The sequence below is a fragment of the Oncorhynchus masou genome, chromosome 9, assembly GCF_036934945.1.
Source record: "Oncorhynchus masou masou isolate Uvic2021 chromosome 9, UVic_Omas_1.1, whole genome shotgun sequence".
In the NCBI taxonomy this organism is placed as follows: Eukaryota; Metazoa; Chordata; class Actinopteri; order Salmoniformes; family Salmonidae; genus Oncorhynchus; species Oncorhynchus masou.
The window spans coordinates 72,360,342-72,386,597 of record NC_088220.1 but is presented as its reverse complement, the minus strand read 5'-3'; the positions used below and the strand labels follow the sequence as shown (position 1 = coordinate 72,386,597).

General features: G+C 42.9%; 1 protein-coding gene across 1 annotated transcript in view; it reads right to left on the bottom strand.

The window, feature by feature from the left end:
- The window catches only part of LOC135546596 (chloride channel protein 2-like), a 228,100-nt gene extending 224,124 nt beyond the window's left edge, over window positions 1–3,976 (bottom strand). The window contains 1 exon segment of the mRNA XM_064975159.1: window positions 3,681–3,976. Coding sequence (XP_064831231.1) covers window positions 3,681–3,725 — 45 coding nt within the window. The 5' untranslated portion in view covers window positions 3,726–3,976.
- Window positions 3,977–26,256: the final 22,280 nt, after the last annotated feature.

The window sequence follows — 26,256 nt, the reverse complement described above, 5'->3', positions numbered from 1 at the left end:
ACTACACGGACAAGTTCTGGCCTGGTTTAGATCTTATCTGTCGGAAAGATATCAGTTTGTCTCTGTGAATGGTTTGTCATCTGACAAATCAACTGTACATTTTGGTGTTCCTCAAGGTTGAATTTTTAGGACCACTATTTTTTTTTACTATATATTTTACCTCTTGGGGATGTCATTCGGAAACATATTGTTAACGTTCACTGCTATGCGGATGACACACAGCTGTACATTTCAATGAAACATGGTGAAGCCCCAAAATAGCCCTCGCTAGAAGCATGTGTTTCAGACATAAGGAAGTGTTTGGCTGCAAACCTTCTACTTTTAAACTCGGACAAAACAGAGATGCTTGTTCTAGGTCCCAAGAAACAAAGAGATCTTCTGTTGAATCTGACAATTCATCTTAATGGTTGTACAGTAGTCTCAAATAAAACTGAAGGACCTCGGCGTTACTCTGGACCCTGATCTCTCTTTTGACGAACATATCAAGACATTTCAAGGACAGCTTTTTTCCATCTACGTAACATTGCAAAAATCTGAAACTTTGTCCAAAAATTATGCAGAAAAATTTATCCATGCTTTTGTTACTTCTAGGTTAGACTACTGCAATGCTCTACTTTCCGGCTACCTGGATAAAACACTAAATAAAATTCAGTTAGTGCTAAATACGGCTGCTAGAATCCTGACTAGAACCCAAAAATTTGATCATATTACTCCAGTGCTAGCATCCATACACTGGCTTCCTGTCAAGGCAAGGGCTGATTAAGGTTTTACTGCTAACCTACAAAGCATTACATGGGCTTGCTCCTAGCTATCTCTCTGATTTGGTCCTGCCGTACATACCTACATGTACGCTACGGTCACAAGACGCAGGCCTCCTAATTGTCCCTAGAATTTCTAAGCAAACAGCTGGAGGCAGGGCTTTCTCCTATAGAGTTCCATATTTATGGAATGGTCTGCCTACCCATGTGAGAGACGCAAACTCAGTCTCAACCTTTAAGTCTTTACTGAAGACTCATCTCTTCAGTGGGTCATATGATTGAGTGTAGTCTGGCCCAGGAGTGTGAAGGTGAACGGAAAGGCTCTGGAGCAACGAACCGCCCTTGCTGTCTCTGCCTGGCCGGTTCCCCTCTTTCCACTGGGATTCTCTGCCTCTAACCCTATTACAGGGGCTGAGTCACTGGCTTACTGGTGCTCTTTCATGCCGTCCCTAGGAGGGGTGCGTCACTTGAGTCACTGACGTGATCTTCCTGTCTGGGTTGGCACCCCCCCCCCCCTTTGGGTTGTGCCGTGGCGGAGATCTTTGTGGGCTATACTTGGCCTTGTTTCAGGATGGTAAGTTGGTGGTTGAAGATATCCCTCTAGTGGTGTGGGGGCTGTGTTTTGGCAAAGTGGGTGGGGTTATATCCTTCCTGTTTGGCCCTGTCCGGGGGGATCATCGGCTGGGGCCACAGTGTCTCCTGACCCCTCCTGTCTCAGCCTCCAGTATTTATGCTGCAGTAGTTTATGTGTCGGGGGGCTTGGGTCAGTTTGTTATATCTGGAGTACTTCTCCTGTCCTTTCCGATGTCCTGTGTGAATTTAAGTACGCTCGCTCTAATTCTCTCTTTCTCTCTCTCGGAGGACCTGAGCCCTAGGACCATGCCTCAGGACTACTGCCATGATGACTCCTTTTATTTTTATTTTTTTTATTTCACCTTTATTTAACCAGGTAGGCTAGTTGAGAACAAGTTCTCATTTACAACTGCGACCTGGCCAAGATAAAGCATAGCAGTGTGAACAGACAACACAGAGTTACACATGGAGTAAACAATTAACAAGTCAATAACACAGTAGAAAAAAAAGGGGAGTCTATATACAATGTGTGCAAAAGGCATGAGGTAGGCGAATAATTACAATATTGCAGATTAACACTGGATAGATAAATGGTCATGTACAGGTTGAGATATTGGTGTGCAAAAGGGCAGAAAAGTAAATAAATAAAAACTGTGGGGATGAGGTAGGTGGAAATGGGTGGGCTATTTACCAATAGAATATGTACAGCTGCAGCGATCGGTTAGCTGCTCAGATAGCTGATGTTTGAAGTTGGTGAGGGAGATAAAGGTCTCCAACTTCAGCGATTTTTGCAATTCGTTCCAGTCACAGGCAGCAGAGTACTGGAACGAAAGGCGGCCGAATGAGGTGTTGGCTTTAGGGATGATCAGTGAGATACACCTGCTGGAGCGCGTGCTACGGATGGGTGTTGCCATCGTGACCAGTGAACTGAGATAAGGCGGAGCTTTACCTAGCATGGCCTTGTAGACGACCTGGAGCCAGTGGGTCTTGCGACGAATATGTAGCGAGGGCCAGCCGACTAGAGCATACAAGTCGCAGTGGTGGGTAGTATAAGGTGCTTTAGTGACAAAACGGATGGCACTGTGATAAACTGCATCCAGTTTGCTGAGAAGAGTGTTGGAAGCAATTTTGTAGATGACGTCGCCGAAGTCGAGGATCGGTAGGATAGTCAGTTTTACTAGGGTAAGCTTGGCAGCATGAGTGAAGGAGGCTTTGTTACGGAATAGAAAGCCGACTCTTGATTTGTTGGTGCATTTAGTGTTAAAATTCACGGGAATCATCAAGGAAAGCTGACAACCACTTGTGCCCTCGATCAATTTCACCAATTCAATCCGGGAGCCATAGAATAGGCCTAGGTAGACAGCAGTGCATATGGGGCTGCAGGTTTCTATACCAAACAGCAGCAAAGGATTCATTTGATCTCAATTCAAAGCAGTGCACTCAAACACTCCACTGGTTATATAGACTAAACCAAGTGGGGAAACAGCTCAGATAGGTGCAACATGCAGCACATTACAAGTTCCCCATTAATAAGCATTTTGCCTCAGGTCGGGGACCACCTGTTGAGCCCCTGTCAAGCCCAAAGGAGAACATGTCAAATATCCTCTGAGACTTGACACCCACTTCCCAAGAACAGGTCATCATTAATTAATATTCAACATATGACAACTGTGTGTTAAGAACCTGGGGAGTTCTTGTCTATTAATCCTCCTCGCATTATGCCTCAATTCAGCACCACGAAAAAATAGTCACCCATTGTTGGGTCGAAAATGTCGATGCAACCCACGCACAAAGTCGCACTAGGCACATAGCGGCACTGACTACAGTATTGTTTGAAGATGAGGACACAAGTTATTCGTTCACGGAATAGCTCGCTATTACACAAACTATTAGTACCCCGTACAGCCTACAGTATGCATTGAGCTGCGGTGATGAGAGACATTGTTCTGGACAAATCCAGATGTGTTCTCACAATAGCGCCTGATAAGGACTATTTTTTGCATGTGAAAAACTGAACGAGGTTATATCCATTCAATTGTGTTTTAAAAAACAATTTATTTGACAAACCATGAGTGAAATTCATAAACCTCTGTCATAACAATGTCGTCACCGCTCATTTAATCAACACTAGGCTAACCAGCCCAGGCGCTATCTGAGGAACACTCAACTTCTCTAAAGAGAACAGGTTTGTGCGTTCTTCAGCTACACAGGTGCGAGCATAAGACTTCTAGACGGTAAAAACTGTGAACTAACCACATTTGATCAAACAGGCGTCACGGCCAACACACACACCCACACCGCTGTCACTTTGTAACGAAGTGAAGTTGAAGTGGCAACAAGTTCACTTACCAAAGTTTGTTCATACTGTAGCGCGCGCTGATCGTCGCCGGCCATGGCTGCGTTGTGTGGCTCGCGCTACCGGTAGAAGTGACAGAGAGACTGGGTGAGGAATTATTTTGAGGTTGCAGTGACACAAGTACTCTCTCTTGTTTGCGCGTGATTAGAACATGGGGCTAATTAATGTGTCATGAAGTTGATGACATTCACGAGATTAACTCAAAAGTGCTGCATAAGAGTTCCTTGATTTTATATCCCAAAATCTCTTCCAGGATCCACACAGAAGCGGAACTTGGTGGCTTGGACGACACACCCTTGAGCTCGTTCAAATGGTACAGTCTGTCCTCTGGAGTTTTTTGAATAGTGAAAGTTCAGGATTCCGCTGAATGTTAGCTACATATTTTAAATGCTTGTTTGCACCTTGACGTTTTGTCAGTCAAATATATAATTGAATGATAAAATAAACTATCTACGCTGTTCTGAAATTTTTAGATATTGGTGTGTCTGTGTTGAAAGGTGTTTTATTTTCAAGGTGTCGTGATTGCTATTCAGTGGAGTCATGGGTAACTTGGATACGTGCAGGGTCTGAAAGTGGGCGGATCAATAGTAGTGGATGTACGGAAAGCGAATCAGCTAATTGGCCAGATTTGTTGCCACTCAAGACCGTTTTGCGTGGCTGATTGGGATGCAAGACGAGTCGATTGCTGACCCACTGCAGTGTTTAAGCTAAGCCTAACCCTTTTCCTAACTTTAAGCTAATTCTCCCTACCTGCCACGTTAATTATCTTAATGTGCTACGCATTTAAGCTACAGCTAACCTTAACCTCGCTCTCCTAACCTGCCAGGTAACTTATCCTAACCTGCTATGTTCATTCTCCTAACCTGCTACATTAGTTCTCTTAACCTGCTATGTAAACATTAAGCTGACCCGTGGTGCACCGAGCTATGGCTGGTCTAACCAATAATGGAGCGCTGATGTTACACCTATCCAGAGTATGTGAGAGGAGTGAAGAGCTGAGCATGCCCAATTTGACTGGAGCTCAGAGCGAGATTCCCAAAAGCTGTAGCTTCAGCCTTCTAGACTGATCCAATTTCACTCCAATAGCGCTTCAGTAGCACTCACTTCACCAGCTCAGGGCATATGCTCGGCCCAGCGTGCATTTTCAGTATACTTGCGTGCTGCTATAGCCCCTTGAAACTGATAAAACAGACAGGCGCAAAATCAAGGTGACTTACAAAGATGAGGACCAAGAGAGGGAGTGCAGTGAGGTAGTGTCCACACAACTTAAGAATCATTGTCAAATCTGAAGAGACACATGCCGAAAGCATGATGGTGCACTTACTACATCCACACGCTAAAATAAAGGACTGAGGTGGGTAGCTAATTAAGTCTGTCATTGTAGCAAAGTATTTTAACAAAAAATCTGATATCTTAAAAGTTTACTTCATTTTTGTTCTATACCATTGGTTCCCAAATGTTCAGCACACTCTCAAATGTTGTTTTTTGCCATTATTGTTAGCATGTGTCGTGTCTTTGGCTATGCCGGATTAAGTGATATAATAAAATAATCTGTATTAAAATAATTTATCCGTAATTAATATTACCTGATTGAGCTAATCATGTAAATGTAATTAACTAGAGTCGGGCACCACAAAAATAATATTTATAGAGCTGTTATCTTCCGATTAAACTCTTAAAGACAGTAATATTTTAGATCAATAGCAGTCAATATTAATCGTCATCTTAATTCAGTCTCATCTGAAAGACGTAAATTCTTGGTTATCTGCACAAACCCTGGCTAACAAGTTGAATCAGCAATACAACATTGGGTTTAATTATTTATTTACTAAATACCTAACGAATTACACATACACATTTAAATCATAACTTGATTACAAATGACGTCGTAAAGGAAAATGCCCCTAGCAGGCGGAACCGATATGACAGCTTGTTACACAAAAGGGGCTGGGTTTGAATGAAAGAGCAGGAAGACTGAGGAACAAAGGGAAGAAGCTGTGCTATCGTAAATACAGTATCTTATGCATTCTAAATTACCGGCCATTTGGAAAAGGAAAATGCAATAAATATTTACTCTGAGCTGCGCTTCGGTAGGTTGGTGGTAGATGGAAGGTCGTGTTGCCCAACCGAGTCCTTTGAATAATGTCTCTGGTTGTCAATTGGATACGTTGTAGTAACATCGTTGGGTGATAGACGGAATACTCTCTGTTCCTTCCTAACCCTCGTTTGCATCTGCTGTCTGCTGTTGCTAACTCAACGACTAGGAGATTTTCACTGTTGTAGTAAATAAGAGTTCAAAGTTCATACCATTCGCAACCAAAGCTCACGCTGATGTTGGCTTCGTTCTGTAGTTATTATCTGAACCATTCTGACATAGGACCGTCGTCCTCAGAACAGGAGGTTATATTGTCATCAAGGGCTTATATAGGAAGGGAGAGGAGGGCGTGTTTGAAAAGTTTTATAGTCCACGTCCCTTCACAGGGGCGGGCCACTGATTGAGCAGAGCCGCATCTCATGAAAACCCAAATCTCATATTTTAGAAGCTAAAATCACATTTCATCCCATCACGAATAATTTCATATTCAAACATTTAAATTGAACAACAATTCCATGTGAATCCAATAACTCTGATGTGTAGACTTTCCACTGTAGAGTTTGTCATCTTATCATTGATGAGAATGTCTCAGATGACAACCGAACTGACATCATATTCATTAAGTACCACTGCATATGTTCCATTGGTCGGATTACCAGAATATAGTCCATTTCCCCCCACCTTCTGATGTTCCCAGAATCTCTATGTTAACCAAGGGTTTTGCAAATGTAACCTCAGTAGGGTAGAGAGAGGAAAAAGGGGGGAAGAGGTGTTTATGACTGTCATAAACCTATCCCCCAGGCCAACGTCATGACAGTCCCCCCATGTTGGGTTCAATCTTGCGATTAACCTGCATATTGCAAACCAACATAAAAATGACCGTGGGTTGTCCTGGTTGTGGACCATCGTTGTGGTCCCCATCTGGTGGTCGACCCGTGTAGGGTTTCTGCGAATGAAGTCCGCTCCATGGCTGGACAGCAGATGTCCAGTTGGTGATCGCTGTTGCAGTCCCCCCCTTCTGGTGTGGTCGACCCGGGTAGGGTGTCTGCAAATGAAGAAGTCCGCTCCATGGCTGGGCAGCGGATGTCCAGATTGGGATTGCCGTTCTGGACCCGTCGTCTGGTCGTCCAGACTGGAAGATCTGGGCAGTAACTTAGGCAGATGTTAACAACGCACGCACACACACTCGTGAAATATATCATTGCATTTCCTCCCAAATGAGTGGCGTTGTGGCACTAGCTGATGGTTGTATGTGGAAGTTGTTGATGGCTCTATCACTTTCTACGTGCCGAAGAAAATGAAACAAAATGATTGAAAGCATAAACAAAATATAGTTATGCCACCTTAATCATCTAATTGGACTGTATTCTATCTACGTCCATGGTCTTGGCAAAATGACCCTATCATGGCATTGTCTAATGTCATATCTAGGGCTGTCCTAATTTGCAGGGTGTTTCTTAGGGTACTATCCTAAATTGATAACTATAACTAAGTCTACAGCTGTAAGGCACTAATTTTGGGCAGTCTACAGGGATGACCTATGGACTTCTGAGAAAGTGCTGTAGCTGTAGAGTCAAAGGCCTCAAAATAAATGTTAAACTTTACTAAGGCTGGTATTTTGCTCGGACCCTTAAGTGATCCTAGCATAAATCCTAATTGGATGTTCCGTTGTGCGTGTGAGTTTATGCTTACGCAAGCACACATGTCAAGAGAAGGAAACCAAGTATCCTGGCAGATTACAACTTGTTCAGAATGAGTCTGACGTAGTCAGGTAATTATCAGGTCAATGCCTGGAGGTCAGTCAGAATTGGTGTTGCGAGAGTCTGTAGTGGTTTTACTACCAGTCACTGTCTTCCACTATTGTAGTGGTGGTAGGTATGAAGAAGTACACTTCATAGCTATGTTATCCATGGAGGAGACAGAGGTACTCTAATTATTAGACCAGTCGTACGTGGTGTGAACGTGGTTCATGACTCCTAATAACTTTTCTCCTGAACAGAGGGTTCTATTTATTAGTGGCGTGTGTTAACCATTGGAAGAGTGCAATGGAGATTCCTTCCCCGTGTTGCACTCTGAGTGACTCCTATGTTGCTATTATTAATAGCAATTTAACTTGTAAGGTTACTAATCCTCTTACTGAGTGTTGCTGGACTGACTGTGGTATTGGTACTGGTATTCAAGGGGTCCAGTTGTCCTACCGATTTATTTTGAAATGTTATCCTACAAAAATACATGATTAGAGCATTTTACTAGTTGTCTTGTAGTGATTACTACACATGGCAAGGAATGATTATTGTTGCCATTTGTTTGGAGGTGGACAAGACCACTGGACATCCTTTACGACCAGTGTGGTATACCTCAGTACTATCTTAGATGTGTTCTAAGATAATCCCCGTCTAGGGGCCTGTCTGCTCCTCACTGTTCTCAAAGGGGAGTTTACAACTAGATTTGATTTATGCTCTGGCGGCCTCGTACAGTGTTGTCCGTAGTCTTGACCCACCCCACCGGCCTCGATATGGCTCATCGTGGGTCTGGGCTACTATTCCCCCCACCCCTTTGTGTCTCGGGACCCGCCCACCAGTATGTGGTGTTGGTATCCAAGGCGCAAACGGAAGGTTCGGACCCTATGTACGAGTTGTCAGTGGCCGCGTTATGAGACTGGCTGTAACCTTTCAACCAAATCTCCTGGTGTTTGTGCTTCAACACCCTCAGTGGCTGTCGAGGGCTGTCAGTCACCACCTCGTCCATGTGTGGCAACCTCTTCAGTACCTGCAAACTGAGACTAGGATATCGGTCTGTGATATCGCAAAGTGTTTCACCAGTGGGAGTCATCGGGTCAGTTGCTGGACTGACACCATTAGTGTCATTGTAAGGGTTGACAGTCCCCCACAAAGCAGAAGGTGTATCATCAGAAGCAGAGTATACTCTGCGCATCAATGTTTTTCTTGCTGAGACTGCCGCAGTGCTTGCGGAAGTGTCCGAAGGGCAAGAGAAGTTCATCTCAACTACCGTATTGCGCTACTGCAAGGAGAAGGGAAGTTGCTAATTCACAGACAAAATCAAAATCATGACAAGAATGGTCAATCAGATTGGCTGATGGAATGTGTCGAGATATCGTAATATCTCCTTGGATCGGATTCTGCCCCAAGAGGTTTCTAAAAGTAGTTTTCACAAGGGGTGCTGTTAAGAGATACCCCTCATTAATGACTGCATTGCAGCTAGCGTTAGGGGAGGACAGTGTGGTCGGTGGAGAAGGCACTGTGGCCTGTGACCATACCTGGTTGGTTTTCCAATCCATCAATGGGAGTAACCGATCCATCAAGTCTGCTCCAAGTAGCAGGGGTACAGTTTCGAGGCTGGTAACAAACACAGGGTGGACGAGAGATACGTGCTTGAAGTGTAGTTTCAGCATGACTCTCAGTGTGAGAGGCGAGGTAGTCTGAGTGACCCCTCGAAGTGTAGTGTCGCATCGTTCCACTTTTAACCAAGGTTTAGTTGGCTTCAAAGCCCTTTTTAGATCATCAAACAATGTTTGAGAGATGAGTGATAATCGCACGCGAATCAATTAGCGCATGACAAGTTAAGTAGTCCTCCAGGACTGTTTCCAGGTATGGACGTTTCGATTCCTGTTTAGTGGACATATTCCACACAAAGTGGTGATGTGTCTGTTCAAGGTGGAAGTAGATCGACTTTTCAGATTTTTAGTGGGCTTTAATGAAGCGTTTGACCTTTTTCTTCGCAACCTTTGTATCAGAGTCTATAGACAGAGCCTGTGGGCTTGTTTCTTGATCAAGCGGGCCCTGGATATTGTGAGAGCGGGAGAGATTTGAATTTTAACGTCCTTGCTATGGGTGTTAATTCCTGTGGACCTGGTGTCTGGTAATTCCCTGTGTAGTCCTTGTGACTTAACTTTTAGCCTTTTCTCAAATGTTTCTCGCTTTAGTTCTTCATGTTTATCTTTATTTAACTAGGCAAGTCAGTTAAGAACAAATTCTTATTTTCAATGACGGCCTAGGAATAGTGGGTTAACTGCCTGTTCAGGGGCAGAACGACAGATTTGTACCTTGTCAGTTCGGGGGTTTGAACTTGCAACCTTCCGGTTACTAGTCCAACGCTCTAACCACTAGGCTACCCTGCCGCCCCAGGGTAGTGGAACTTCTGGAGAACATTGGTCTATGTTTTGATCATCCTTCAACCCTTTGTTACCCTTGTGCTCTGACACTTGGTGTGGGTTGGGTGCAGGAACGTAGTGAACAAGTCGATTGTAGCGGTAGTCGTTTTGATGGCGGTGTACTTTACAGTTATTTTGACCGAGGAGGTTATTGGAATCATGGTTACATGGTAGAAACTGTTTGTGTGTCATCTCTTAATGCTCCAATACCTGATAATGCACCCTCTAACTGGAGTGAGTGCTTCTGGTCAAACTTCAAAACTGAGTGTTCAGGGCTCTTAGCGTTGCGAGCTTTTGATGCCTCAAAAGCTGTGCTTGCATGCTCTCTGAGTTGTAAGATCGGCAAGCCAACATGGGCGGAAGGGCCCAAGTAGGTAATGAAGGTAGGATGCATGTTCAACAGGAACATTTGTTTAAATGGTAACAGGTCTTCCATGCCTGTTTCAGTGAGTAGGCCAAAGTAAGGTGAACGAAGCCTATGATAGTAAGCTTGTGGGTGTTCGAGCTCGTTTGACCGTGTTAGCCAGTGAGCTATTGTGTTTGCGAGTTGCAGAACCACTGAATTCTAATTTCAAAGCTGTGGCAAGTTTAGCGTAGTCATTTAACACGTGTTGCTGTTGTAGGCGAATGGACCTTGTCACGTGTCTATTCGACGTTCGCTTCAACAGTTAAACCCTGTCAGAACCCATAGCGTTCGGGTAGCCATCCAACGCGTCCTCTATGTCAGCTAGGAACGTCTCAGTATCGTTTGGCTGACCTGGAACGGGGTCAAAGATGGGGAAATTCTTGACGAGTTTGACAAGGTATTCCACGTCAAGCGGGCGGAGAGGGTTGGCTTCACCCTGTGGGGAAAGTGTGGGGCCAAGAGGAGAAGCCAAGCTTTGGCTTTGTTGGCCAAGAGGCACCATATTACTCAGTGCCGAATGGCCAAAAGTAGAAGACTGAGGGACACTTAATGGAGGCAATGTCTGAAACCTATCAGCTAAAAGGTTAGAACTGCCGCTTTCAAGGAGCGAGACACTAATCCAGACGCTTATTAGAAATCCTGCTACAACCTTTGACGAGCCTTCAAACAGATAAGCGTCAATACAGGATGTTACGAATCCCTTTTGGCCTGACAGTCTAGGGGGGGGGATGGTAATGAGACCCGTAACATAACTCATGCAAATTATAATAGTGACAAAGCAAAAGTGTGAACGAAATAACCAGGACAACTGAAATCTACCGTCAAACTCAAGGTTTATTTGAAAACACATGGTAATGGGGGGGGGGGGAGCAAGAAAAGGGGATGAGCTGGCCCGAAGGAAAGAAACAATAAGTATTAAAAAAACTAAGCTAGACTAGCCTACTTTAACAACAGCTAACTAACTAACCAAAAATACAGTGGGTGGTCCGCCCAGTTCTAACTAGTGTATTTAACAAAGTTTACCTACGGGTAGTGTATGCCCATGAGCGACTTGTCTTGGTTTCCCCTTTTCCCACCAGCAATCAAACACAAACACCATAACCAAAACAATACTCACAGGTGAATACAAACTGCTATGGAGGTGCTCAAACAAAAGAGAGGTTAATACACAACGAGAGAGTGAACCACAGAGGCCTACAGACATGGCATTTACAGAGAGATTGAGCTCAAGACCAAACAACTGACAGGCTTTTTAAACCAAGGGAAAGAAACTGTGATTGGGTAGGAAACAGGAGGAGGTGTGTCTTCTGATTGATGATTGATTGTTGACTGATTGGGGAGTGATGATTTCCACCTGTGAGGGGAGAAGGAGAGAAAACACACACACAGGATACTGGTATCCGTAACACAGGACTAAGATCGAATCTTACCATGCTGGCTCTGATGCTTGACAGATGTGGGAGGTCTTGCAACGTATCACGAGTGACAAAGGGAAACCCAGCCGCAAGCTGCCCTGTGAAGCAAGTTTATCAGACGAGTTAAATGCCTTCTATGTTTGCTTCAAGGCAAGCAAAAATGAGATTATCAGCTGTTCCGGACATCTGTGTGATCTTGTTCTTCGTAGCCGTTGTGAGTAAGACCTTTTAAACAGGTTAACATTCGCAAGGCAGTGGGGCTAGATGGAATACCACGACACGTATTCAGAGCATGCGCTGACCAGCTGGCATGTGTCTTCACTGACATTTTCAACCTACCCCTGATACCAACTTGTTTTAAGCAGACCACCATAGACCCCATCTCCAAGAATGCCAAGGTAACCTGCCTAAATGACTATCGCCCCTAGGCGATCACATCTATAGCCATGAAATATTTTGAAAGGCTGGCCTTGGCTCACATCAACACCATCATCTCAGACATCCTGGACCCACTCCAATTCGCATACCGCCCCAACAGATCCACAGGTGACGCAATCTCTATTGTACTCCACACTGCCCTCACCCATCTGGACAAAATTAATACCTATGGAAGAATGCTGTTCATTCATGACAGCTCAGCATTCAACACCATAATCCCCTTCAACTTCATTACCAAGCTCAGGACCCTTTGAACACCTCCCTCTGCAACTGGATCCTGGACTTCTTGGCGGGCCGCCCCCAGGCATCGAATATCCCTTTGACCATTGTTATTAATTACACTTTGGATGGTGTATCAATCCTAACTCAGTTGCCGGGGGAGAAGAAAATCAAAAATCACTGAAGCTGGAGACTCATATCTCCCTCACTAGCTTTAAGCACCAGCTGTCAGAGCAGCTCACAGATCACTGCACCTGTACATAGCCCATCTGTAAATAGCCCAACCAACTGCCTCCTCCCCATACTGTATTTATTTATTTATCTTGCTCCTTTGCACCGCAGTATCTCTACTTGCACATTCATCGTCTGCACATTCTACCATTCCAGTGTTTAATTGGTATATTGTAATTACTTCGCCACCATGGCCTATTTATTGCTTTACTTCCCTTATCCTACCTCATTTGCCCATGCTGGATATAGACTTTTTCTACTGTATGTTTGTTCATTCCATGTGTAACTCTGCGTTGTTGTATGTGTCAAACTGCTTTGCTTTATCTTGACCAGGTCGCAGTTGCAAATGAGAACTTGTTCTCAACTAGCCTACCTGGTTAAATAAAGGTAAAATAAAAAGTAAAACTGCAAAGAAATGTAATTTACACTGAGTATACCAAACATTAAGAACACCTTCCTAATATTGTACAATCCAGGTTGCACCCCCCTTTGTGTTACGGTTTTCCTCTGGTGAAGGAGAAGCGGACCAAAATGCGGCGTGTAGATTACGTTTCATATTTAATGACAAACACACTAAACACAACAAAACAATAAACGTAATGAAAACCGAAACAGCCTATACTTGTGTAAACTAACACAGAACAAGGACATCAGGACACTAAGGACAATCACCCACGAAACACTCAAAGAATATGGCTGCCTAAATATGGTTCCCAATCAGAGACAACGATCAACACCTGCCTCTGATTGAGAACCACTTCAGACAGCCATAGATTCACCTAGAACACCCCACTAAGCTACCATCCCAATACATGTGAAAAAAACCCAATACAAAACACACCACATACAAAAACCCATGCCACACCCTGGCCTGACCAAATAAATGAAGAAAACACAAAATACTAAGACCAGGGCGTGACACTTTGCCCTCAGACAGCCTCAATTAATCAGCATGGACTCTACAAGGTTTCGGAATCATTCCACAGGGATGCTGGCCCATGTTGACTCCATTGCGTCCCACAGTTGTGCCAAGTTGGTTGGATGTCCTTTGGGTGGTGGACCAGTCTTGATACATATGGGAAACTGTTGAGGCTGAAAAACACAACAGCATTGCAGTTCTTGACACAGACAGGTGCACCTGGCACCTACTACCAGACCCCTTTCAAAGGCACTAAAAGTTTTTGTGCCTGCTTGTTGCGTGTTGCATTTCTGTTTTTGTTCAGTATAAAACATGACACTGCTATTACCTAGAAAGGAGTTCCTGTTGATAGTGTGAGGGTGTGTGGGGGGAGTGTAAACGTGTGTGTGTTTTAACTGAATCATTTAATGTTGATTTCCAATGACTCATTCACTCCACCTACAAAGGTAGACTATAGCAAAATGCTCTAAAGAATGTGTCAATACCCTGTGGTCACTATTCTGTATAGGTAAAAGCTAAACCAAACACAGAGTGATTCATAATAAATTGTATTTGAGGAGTGCTTTTCCGTTAAATACATAAATCACAAATCTCTTGATTGAACTAAAGTATAAAATTGAACTAAACTTTTCCAAAGTATATTGTCAGAGAGATCCAAATTACACAAACTATATTTTATGGATTAATAATAAATAAAATATATTATTGAATGATTGAATTCATCCAGTTGAGTGGGTCTTTGTTGAAAGTTTTTGTAACTTTGACATGGAAAATAGTTTTCCCCAAACTACTGAGCCTGTCTGCCTTTTAATCTTCCTCTCCTTCAATTTGTAAGTCGCTCTGGATAAGAGCGTCTGCCAAATGACTTAAATGTCATGTAAATGTAAAGGAAAACAAACTTGTGTAAAAGCTTAACCTTCTCTCGATTTGCTGTTTCTGAGTTAGATGGAGATGTCCTTGGACACCAGGGCTGGGGTCAATTCCATTGAAATTCCAGTAAATTCAGGAAGTAAACTGAAATTCTAATTCTCTTCAATACTTTTCAATATGGGCAATTTACAATTGTAATTTGGTTTTCTTTGCAAATTGACTGAAATGGAATTGACCCCGCCCCCAATCCGGTGGGACATTGATCAAAGGTCAGTTTTCTGATTTCCTCTTTTTTAGTTAAGGGTCTGATTTGGGCATGGTAAGCTGATACTAGATCTGCCCTGAAGGCAACACACACTGTCACCATGATTTTTGGGAAATGTTTGCCAATTAGAGAACTCTGTAGAAGGGTGCATTTCAATGTTATTCACTTTGATCCTGCTGGAGAGCCACATGTTTGCAGGTGTTTGTTCCAGCCCAGCTCAAATACAACAAATTAGTTGTAGTCCTGATTGAATAGCTGGAGTGACCTTGGCTAGGGTACATGCTGCCTGCTCTCTCTGTTAGATTGTTAGGACCTGGATTGAGAGAGAGAGAGAGAGAGAGAGAGAGAGAGAGAGAGAGAGAGAGAGAGAGAGAGAGAGAGAGAGAGAGAGGAGAGAGAGAGAGAGAGAGAGAGAGAGAGGGGGCAGAGAGAGAGAGAGAGGGGGCAGAGAGAGAGAGAGAGAGAGGGGGCAGAGAGAGAGAGAGAGGAGAGAGAGAGAGAGAGAGAGAGAGAGAGAGAGAGAGAGAGAGAGAGGAGAGAGAGATTACTCAACTGATTATAGTGAGAGAGAGGGAGAGCCCAGAGAGAGAGAGAGAGAGAGAGAGACAATTATCCTGAGAGGGTTAATGTCTGTTCCTGTCCTGTTTCCTCTGTCAGAGAGAGAGCTGAGAGAGAGAGAGAGAGGGGGCAGAGAGAGAGAGATTTCTTTCTCTGTTCCTGAACTAGAGAGAGCCAGAGAGGGGCAGAGAGAGAGACAACGTTAAGAGAGAGAGAGAGAGGAGAGAGAGAATGACCCAGCGGCCCGGAGAGATCCAGGGAGAGAGAGAGAGAGAGGAGAGAGAGACCCTGGCCGTTAGGGCACAAGACGGGTTCTTCCAGCTCCAGATCCACCGCCCACTTCCAGGCACTAGTTATCCGAGTCAGACAGGATCAGTCAGTCAGTCAGCGCCAGAACTCAGTGCCACCTCTGTCAGTCAGTCAGTCAGTCAGTCAGTCAGTCAGTCAGTCAGTCAGTCAGTCAGTCAGTCAGTCAGTCAGTCAGTCAGTCAGTCAGTCAGTCAGTCAGTCAGTCAGTCAGTCAGTCAGTCAGTCAGTCAGTCAGTCAGTCAGTCAGTCAGTCAGTCCAAACTTGTAAACTCCAGTATTATTTCCAACAAACTCCTGCATGCTTTACATGAAGTTTATTCCCATTCCTGGAGGAAGGTAGGCCTTCTATTAATTGCGCTAGTCTGGATCAGTTTTACTCGTAAATCCTTCTGAGTACTGACTGTGGTTACTGATGATCTCCAATATACCACTGCAGAAACAAACCAACGTGATGGAGCATATTGGAAAGCAAACCAAACCAAACATTTTAGGCCATTACCAACTGATCTATAGTGACAATCGCTTCCAAACATACTTATCCCTCATACTACTAACATATTTTACATACATAGATTACCAACTGGGGTCATTTTGAGCCCAAGAAGACACTAGAAACTTAATTCTTATCAGAACATCATTAGACGTATAAATAATAACCAAAACAGACTGTTATTTTAGCACAATTACTGTTATTTTGCTTATTCTGTAAAACAAAAATCTTATTTTTTCCCTTCAATAATGTGCAGCTTCTTTCCAAAGTACAAGCCACATATGTACTAAAAAGCTAATTTACCATTATTTGATTTTAGTATAATTTCGTTTTTATACATTTGAAGTGAATATAAATTTTGACATATGTATGTGGTAAAAACGACTGCCATTAATGTGGCGGTACACCAAAATGTGAAATATTTGTCATTTTATTGACAAAAAGTGATTAATCCATTGATCCTAAGAGACAATGACCAAAAATAGGGCTAAGTTGTCTTTCTTTATTTACCCCACAGCCAGCATTAGCATCACTAGGATGCTTCAAAAAGCATGTCCAAATCCTAAAAGTCACTTCAAACCAAATGGTAGGATATAGCAACCCAAATACCATAACATGTTGCAGATATAAGATATTGGAGGATATTATAGTAATTCTGGTATTTATATAACATTTCTGTCAAATATATCCAACATTTGGAGAATACAGAGAATGTATATTCAGAGTGTACCTTGTCTCTGTATTACAGTTCTACCAACTATTCATACCACTGACAGACTTTTATCAGCTGTTTTTACTGCAACAAAACATCATTTATATATAAGGTAATATCGATTTTGTACATGGTCATACCTAGTTATAAGCAGTTATAACCATAGGCGAGGACATAAGGTATGCCATCTCTGCAGGTGATCTGTCTATCTGGTCAAAATCATTGATAAAGGTCCCTCTTCCCCCTCTGGTGGTATGGATAACTTAATGTAATGTATCCAGAGAAACCTAATTGATATAAAGTATATTTTTTAGATTTGCCTTAGATTTATTACCTTTTAGAGAACACACACCAATTATACAGCTCTGGATATAGATTCATGGTATATCCGAGTTCTGTATTGCAGTTCTATAAAGTAGTTATACCATTGGCTGACTTTATACACCATTGGCAGATTTGTATATGCACAAAAATAAGGTTATTTTGGTTTTGCACATAGCCATATAATATGTGGTAGGAGAGTACATGGGGAGCCATATCTCTGCAGCTGAACTGTATATCTGGTCAAAATCACTGATACAGCCCCCCAGCAGTTATTTTTAAAAAGAAGCCTCGTAGCAGCCGCCAGTGTCATTTCTTATCTAGTCTTTCAGTGCTCTTTTTCTCTCTCTTTTTCAAATCCCCCCACTTCTGTGAAGTGCAGTGCAGAATCAGAAGAGACATTCTGTTCTTGTCATCTCTATGGAGAGAGAAAAGCGAGTGATTACTGTGGACACTATCCCTCAGATGGTCATCTCTAAGCCTGAGTTGGAGCAGACAGACATACACTTCTAAAGAGTTCCACTGAAGCGATTGGATAGGGATTCCTACATGTAATGCAGCTAATGCAGCTATTTCTCTAGTGATTCCTACATGTAATGTAGCTAACGCAGCTATTTCTTTATGCTTTCTGTCCTTCACATTTTCTCTTTCTCTCTCAGGGATGGACATATGCCCTCATATTTCTCTCTCTCTCTCAGGAACGTCTGGAAGCCCTCATCTTTAGGATGAGAGAGAGAGAGTGAATACCAAAATGAGTTCAAATGTACTTACTTCTCACAATCTCTTTATGTCTCTTTCAAGGATGGAGGAATATTCATCTCTGGAATGAAGTTACATGATGGAGTCTAGACTTTGAAAATAACATTTCTAAGAGGCCTCCAAGACCCTATTAGAGGAGATCTTAGCAGACCTTGTTGTTACTCCCTCCCTGTTACTACAGTATATTATGAGTAGGTACAGACTTTCATGGTTTCTTTTGTATATTTGAGATGAACAGGGATTCTATTTAAAAGCAACTGTGTCTCACAGGTGCTGTCTGAACCTTTCCAGAACATCCTTTAAATTGAACATCTATACAACATCAACAGATAACAGATCATTGGTAACTCTATAATGCAGGGAATTTATGTAATTAAGCCTTGAAATCAGTACAACTACAAATAGCTTTATCCATCTTCCTGGTGCTGCTGATGTGTGTAGAACAATGAGGTATTAGAAATCACTAATCGAGCAAGGTAATTCACTCACACATGCACACATATGTGCGCGGCGTGCGCGCGCACACACACCACACACACACACACACACACACACACACACACACACCAGATGGGGCGGCGGGTAGCCTAGTGGTTAGAGCGTTGGACTAGTAACCCCCGAGCTGACAAGGTACAAATCTGTCATTCTGCCCCTGAACAGGCAGTTAACCCACTGTTCCCAGGCTGTCATTGAAAATAGGAATTTGTTCTTAACTGACTTGCCTGGTTAAATAAAGGTAAAATTAAAAATTAAAATGGATTAGTGGACTTGAACAGGGGAGACAGCTGACAGGACTATTCTGAAAACAGCATGGTTAAGGAATACTATGTTTTAGACATCCTCCACATACACACTCACTACTGATGGATTTAAGTGAATGAATTTCATTAAAACCTCATGTTCCCTTTAAAACGAGTCATTTCCTAATAACAAGGTTTTGGGTAGTACTGAAAACAAACAGAGCAAGAAAGAAAAAGGGAGGTAGAGCATTTTCTCCATGTATTATCCTCCATTCCTTTTACTCTTTTTTATTTTTTACATGTATGAGCAAACAGCATTTTCACCAGACATCTATTTGCTGCACTGTGTGCGTGCGTGTGCGTGTGCGTGTGCGTGTGTGTGTGTGTGTGCGAGCGAGCCTGCCCCAGTACCCCATCATCGTGTGATTTGAGCGCCTCCGAATGTGCGTATGATGCGATGATGACGATCATAGGTGACCACGTTGACACCGCTGGCCTTCCGTCTGACCTGAGCCGGGGGTCTGAGAGACCGGGTGAGGGTGAGGCGAGGGAATGGGGGCAATAGCTGGTGAATGGGAGATGAGACCAGGTTGAACATTTCCCCATACTCACCATCCTTTCCTTAATGCGATATATCCAGTTCACAATCCTAAAGTGTCCCTGTTGGGCTCCAGTCACCTGCGATACTCCATATCTCCCCTAAGCATTGGGGTGGAGGGGTGGGGAAATAAGGCAAAATAGGACCACAAGAGAAGGTGGTGCTGTTCTTACGGAAAGTTAAGGTGATTTTTTTCATCACTATCTGGCACTAGAGATGGTCGGTTTGCTCCTATGGTGTGACCGCTGTCAACCGCAGTCAAAGAATCTGAATTCTAATCGGTAGTCCTGTTGCTTCACAGCCTCATCCGAAACTGCCTCGCCTACTGCCAGGTTTATCGCGCCGCTGATGAGAAATCGTGCTGTTTAGTCCAACTTCCAACCTGAATTTCTCCCAATCGATCAAGTTGCGAGGGCATACACATACAGATTGGTATAGGTAACAGTGGACGTGACGTCAACTGAATATGTCTCGTTATTTTGGAGGGGGGATAGAAACGCACCACAATCATTCAACAGCAAGTCTTGCCAGGCTGGTACAACGGAATATCGATTATGTGTTACAATGCGGGTGCTTCCGCAATTTCTGGTCCACTCGCGCCTCCACGTGTGATGTTGATCAAGGTAGCATAAGGATGGACAGGCTTAGCGTATCATTGTCGTAAGGAGTATTCTATACTAAGTTGATCATGCCAGCAGTCCCATTCAAAATGTCACCACAGGGTTGAATTAAAATATGAGTAAAATAGTGAATACCCCACCTCCCCTTTGCTTTGAATGTGTTGTTCATTCGTGCTACCCTGACTCACATGAGTGCAGTTAACTTGGGTTATTTGTTTTAGATTAGCTCTCTGCCTGGCAACCGGTGTGGTGGGTTAACTCGATCGGTTGGAATAAGGCGACAGGAGCACTCCATAAACCACGCCCCAGTGGGCAGATCTTGGCGTGTTGCACTGGGACACGTTTCAATACAGATAAAAACTCTCTATTATGGGTCCGCTGTGGTTCTGTGTAGACTAGTTATGCTATTATATTTGAGACCAGTGTATTCCAGTTAATTTCCTATTTGACTTAATAAGTAAAACATATTTTAGTAGTAAACAGAACCTGGTCAGTTGCACAACAGAATTTATTCAACCGAAATATGTCTGCCGCAATTAACCCAACCTCCTGCGTCCCAAACCGTTCGCAATAGAATGTACCAGAGGGGGCATCGTTTATTAGGCAACATAAATTATTGGCATAATTTGGTTACCACCAATGTTTGGAATACATTGAGTTTGTTGACAAAACAGGACCATGGGAAAGAGGTGTATTTGTCAAAAGTTTGTGGTGGGTTTGTGTAAACAATTTGATAATATTGGAGACAGCTTTATATCAGTGAATTAATGTACTGTTATAGAATGTCTAAGTAGCAGCCATATCAGCCAGGGAAACTAATTGTTCTCACTTTATGACTGAACATTCACATTTTTATGTCTGTCTGTGGCGCTCTTTACCTGCATTGTTAGGATTTTCTTGTAATCACAAAAGAAAGTATTTTTTTTCTCAAATAGAGAGAATTAAATTGTTTTACTTAAATAAATAAAAACCCGACTGGCTCAGAATAGAACATTCCGTTAAATTGTTTTCTTTAAAAAGTGGGACTGTCTCAGAATAGAACATTACGTTAAATTGTTTTCTTTAAAAAATGGGACTGGCTGAGAATAGAACATTTATGTTAAATTGTTTTCTTTAAAAAATGGGACTGACTGAGAATAGAACATTTATGTTAAATTGTTTTCTTTAAAAAATGGGACTGGCTCAGAATAGGACATTACGTTAAATTGTTTTCTTTAAAAAATGGGACTGGCTGAGAATGGAACATTCCGTTTTCTGCCTGACTGTGATGCTGTTTATCACAATTTTCTGGATTATTTTGTGACCTGAACAAAACAATTTATTTTTCTCAACTAGATATGGAAATAAATGCTGTTTCTTTAAAAAGATGGGCCTGGCTACAATGGACTGTTTCCTCACATTATTCTATTTGTGGTTAGCCCTGGTTTTTGGTTATTTACCAAGTAACAAAACTGAAGCAATATACTCTTTATTTTACTAAACTACAGATTTAAATAAATGGCATTTCTTTGAAAATATGAGCCTGATAGACACAGGGTGAAAGGATCCAGAGACAGAGGCTGATTATTTTTCTGCTGGCTGCCATGGTTAACACAAACGCAGGACATTGAATTCTACCTGAATTGACTCAGGAAAGCAACATAAGTAGTCCTAAAGTATCACAGTGAGGTTAAACAGGTGTGTGTGTGTTAGTCAGATTATCCAGCATCCACAGCAACACTATTGATTATTCGCTACCCACAGGGCATGCTCGCAACCCTCATAGTGTCTCTGTATTTCCAGGTACTATAGTGTAATTTAGAGAAACAGTAGTTAGCCTCTGTCCAGAATGACACCACTTTGGCGCCACCGTAGGTAGAGGGTGGCTTGAGAGAATTCATAACAATGGCGAGATGTGACAGGTGAAATATTTGAATAATTTAGGTAGCAAATTATGACTCCCTCTGGTAAATTCTATTGCGAACTGACTGAGATTCGTTGTTGTTTACCCGTTTACTACTCAAATATATTTGACTTATTAAGTCAAAGACAAAATTAATGATAATGCACTGGTCTCAAATAAATTAGCATAATTTGACTACACAGAACTACGGTGGACCCATTGTAAAATTAGAGGATTTCCTCTGTATTAAAACATGCCCCAGTCCAACATGCGGAGCACTGACCACTGGGGCATGGCTTATCGAGCGCTCTTTGAAATAAGCGCTCATATCGTCATATTCCACGGGATCGAGTTATCTCACCACACTTGAAATTAAAGGACAAATGCTTTGAGAGTGAAACATATGCGTGAACCATGTTTATTCATGCCGCGTCTATGCTGTGTTGACGGGGCTAGTCTGTTTCTCGAGCCTTTGGGAGCTGTCAGGTATTGTGCGCGCCCATGGCGTCTGAGGGTTAGGGGTAGGTTCGGTTAATCGTTCATGTTGTCAGCTTTATGTCCAGGACAGTGGCGACCCGTCATTCATTCCTTTTGAGCCCCACCTGTTTTTTGCCTTACCGGTTTGTTTTTTGCCTGTTTTGCCTGTTATTTTGGCATTAATACTTGCCACATATCAGTTTGCAAACAATGTAACAAAAATATATAATAATTGAGTTAATAAAGCCGCATACAAACATGGTCTCTTTTTTTGCTTTCTTGAGTAAGGCAGCTTCAAAATGCAGGTATTTCAGCCTAATTTAGTGCTTTGGAAAATACAGAGTGTAGGATTTGGAAATGTTCTCTAGTTGCGCCGTGATTGGCTCAGTGTTCTGTCACTCATGGGGACACTACATCACCGCAAAATCTATGGGAGAGCTAGAAAATTCTAGCCCCTTGGGTGCTCCCATAGAGTTCAATTAGAGGTGCCTATCCAAGAAGGTTCAAGGTCATTGGCCACGGATAAAATGTCAAATCCCGTTATATCTGCCGTAGCTTTGATTGGACTGATCATGTCAACATCGTACTTTCAAAATCTTAGCTAGCAAGCTAGACAAGCAGTCATCGTCATGAATCTTTACAAAGTCCTGGTAAATCCTTTTCAATACTTGTCATATTATAGATAAAACGTATCGGTGCTCATCAGCCATTGGACATAAACATTACACAACCAGTTGGAAATCGGAAATTCAACAATGGGTGGTTTGGAAGGAATCAATGGCTGCAAAGCAATCAATAGCCTGCTATTCAATGGAGTCGGTGTGTGATCCAAGTCTGGGTTTAACGGTCTATTTTCCAAGCTTAAAAGGATAAACATTCAACACCATGGGCCAGAAAAGTTTGAATACATCGGCCATGCTGTCAATCCAGCATGACTTCTGCCACGTTCAAAACAACTGGAAACTGGAAAACCTCAGACTTCAGTGAGTTCAGGACAACTGGGAACTCTGAAAAAAAACAAGCTCTGACTGGGAAAGTAAGTTTTGAATGGTCTTCCAACTCAGAATTCCAAGTTGGGAACTCGGGCCTCTTTCTAGAGCTCCGACCGGAAGATCACTGACGTCATAATTGAACCCTATTCTTTTCAGAGTTCCCAATTGTCTTGAAAGCACCATAAATCCAGAGAATGCCAGACTTTGATGACAAAATTTGCCCACAAGGACCTATTCAAGTGAACACAGCACAAGGTGAGTCCAAGAATTTATTGTATGCTGCTGCATAAATGATGGAATATGCCAGGGAGATATGTATACTGTAGCTAAGAAAGTAATACTAAGTGTATGTTGTGTATTAATGTCACGGCTGGCTGAAGGACTGGACCAAGGTGCAGCATGGTAAGCGTACATTTTCTTTTTATTAAAAATGACACTGACAAAACAAAGAACAAAACCAAACCGTGATGCTTTGGGCTATGTGCCCTGAACAAAGTCAAAGTTATAATAGAGACAGTAGATCTTGCTGGTCTGTCATAATATAATAGAGACAGTAGATATAGCTGGTCTGTCATGTTTTAATAGAGACAGTAGATCTAGCTGGTCTGTGATAATACCATAGAGACAGTAGATCTTGCTGGTCTGTCATAATATAACAGAGACAGTAGAAGAACTGATCTAACATAATATAATAGAGACAGTAAATCTAGCTGGTCTGTCATAATATAATAGAGACAGTAGATCGAGCTGGTCTGTCATGTTTTAATAGAGACAGTAGATCTAGCTGGTCTGTCATAATATAATAAAGACAGTAGATCTAGCTGGTCTGTCATAATATAATAGAGACAGTAGATCTAGCTGGTCTGTCATAATATAATAGAGACAGTAGATATAGCTGGTCTGTCATGTTTTAATAGAGACAGTAGATCTAGCTGGTCTGTCATAATATAATAGAGACAGTAGATCTAGCTGGTTTTATTTTTATTTCACCTTTATTTAACCAGGTAGTCTAGTTGAGAACAAGTTCTCATTTGCAACTGCGACCTGGCCAAGATAAAGCATAGCAGTGTAAACAGACAACACAGAGTTACACATGGAGTAAACAATTAACAAGTCAATAACACAGTAGAAAAAAAGGGAGTCTATATACATTGTGTGCAAAAGGCATGAGGAGGTAGGCGAATAATTACAGTTTTGCAGATTAACACTGGAGTGATAAATGATCAGATGGTCATGTACAGGTAGAGATATTGGTGTGCAAAAGAGCAGAAAAGTAAATAAATAAATACAGTATGGGGATGAGGTAGGTAAAAATGGGTGGGCTATTTACCGATAGACTATGTACAGCTGCAGCGATCGGTTAGCTGCTCAGATAGCAGATGTTTGAAGTTGGTGAGGGAGATAAAAGTCTCCAACTTCAGCGATTTTTGCAATTTGTTCCAGTCACAGGCAGCAGAGAACTGGAATGAAAGGCGGCCAAATGAGGTGTTGGCTTTAGGGATGATCAGTGAAATACACCTGCTGGAGCGCGTGCTACGGGTGGGTGTTGCCATCGTGACCAGTGAATTGAGATAAGGCGGAGCTTTACCTAGCATGAACTTGTAGATGACCTGGAGCCAGTGGGTCTGGCGATGAATATGTAGCGAGGGCCAGCCGACTAGAGCATACAGGTCACAGTGGTGGGTGGTATAAGGTGCTTTAGTGACAAAACGGATGGCACTGTGATAAACTGCATCCAGTTTGCTGAGTAGAGTGTTGGAAGCAATTTTGTAGATGACATCGCCGAAGTCGAGGATCGGTAGAATAGTCCGTTTTACTAGGGTAAGTTTGGCGGCGTGAGTGAAGGAGGCTTTGTTGCGGAATAGAAAGCCGACTCTAGATTTGATTTTCGATTGGAGATGTTTGATATGAGTCTGGAAGGAGAGTTTACAGTCTAGCCAGACACCTAGGTACTTATAGATGTCCACATATTCAAGGTCGGAACCATCCAGGGTGGTGATGCTAGTCAGGCGTGCGGGTGCAGGCAGCGAACGGTTGAAAAGCATGCATTTGGTTTTACTAGCGTTTAAGAGCAGTTGGAGGCCACGGAAGGAGTGTTGTATGGCATTGAAGCTCGTTTGGAGGTTAGATAGCACAGTGTCCAAGGACGACGTCTATGATGACGTCTATGAGGGTGCCCTTGTTTACAGATTTAGGGTTGTACCTGGTGGGTTCCTTGATGATTTGTGTGAGATTGAGGGCATCTAGCTTAGATTGTAGGACTGCCGGGGTGTTAAGCATATCCCAGTTTAGGTCACCTAACAGAACAAACTCTGAAGCTAGATGGGGGGCGATCAATTCACAAATGGTGTCCAGGGCACAGCTGGGAGCTGAGGGGGGTCGGAAGCAGGCGGCAACCGTGAGAGACTTATTTCGGGAGAGAGTAATTTTCAAAATTAGTAGTTCGAACTGTTTGGGTATGGACCTGGAAAGTATGACATTACTTTGCAGGCTATCGCTGCAGTAGACTGCAACTCCTCCCCCTTTGGCAGTTCTATCTTGACGGAAAATGTTATAGTTGGGTATGGAAATCTCCGAATTTTTGGTGGCCTTCCTGAGCCAGGATTCAGACACGGCAAGGACGTCAGGGTTAGCAGAGTGTGCTAAAGCAGTGAGTAAAACAAACTTAGGGAGGAGGCTTCGATAACAGAAGTCAACAAATGAGGGTGCCTGGGGACATGCAGGGCCTGGATTTACCTCCACATCACCCGCGGAACAGAGGAGTAGTAGTATGAGGGTGCGGCTAAAGGCTATCAAAACTGGTCGCCTAGAGCGTTGGGGACAGAGAATAAAAGGAGCAAATTTCTGGGCATGGTAGAATATATTCAGGGCATAATGCGCAGACAGGGGTATGGTGGGGTGCGGGTACAGCGGAGGTAAGCCCAGGCACTGGGTGATGATGAGAGAGGTTGTATCTCTGGACATGCTGGTTGTAATGGGTGAGGTCACCGCATGTGTGGGAGGTGGGACAAAGGAGGTATCAGGGGTATGAAGAGTGGAATTAGGGGCTCCATTGTAAACTAAAACAATGATAACTACTAAC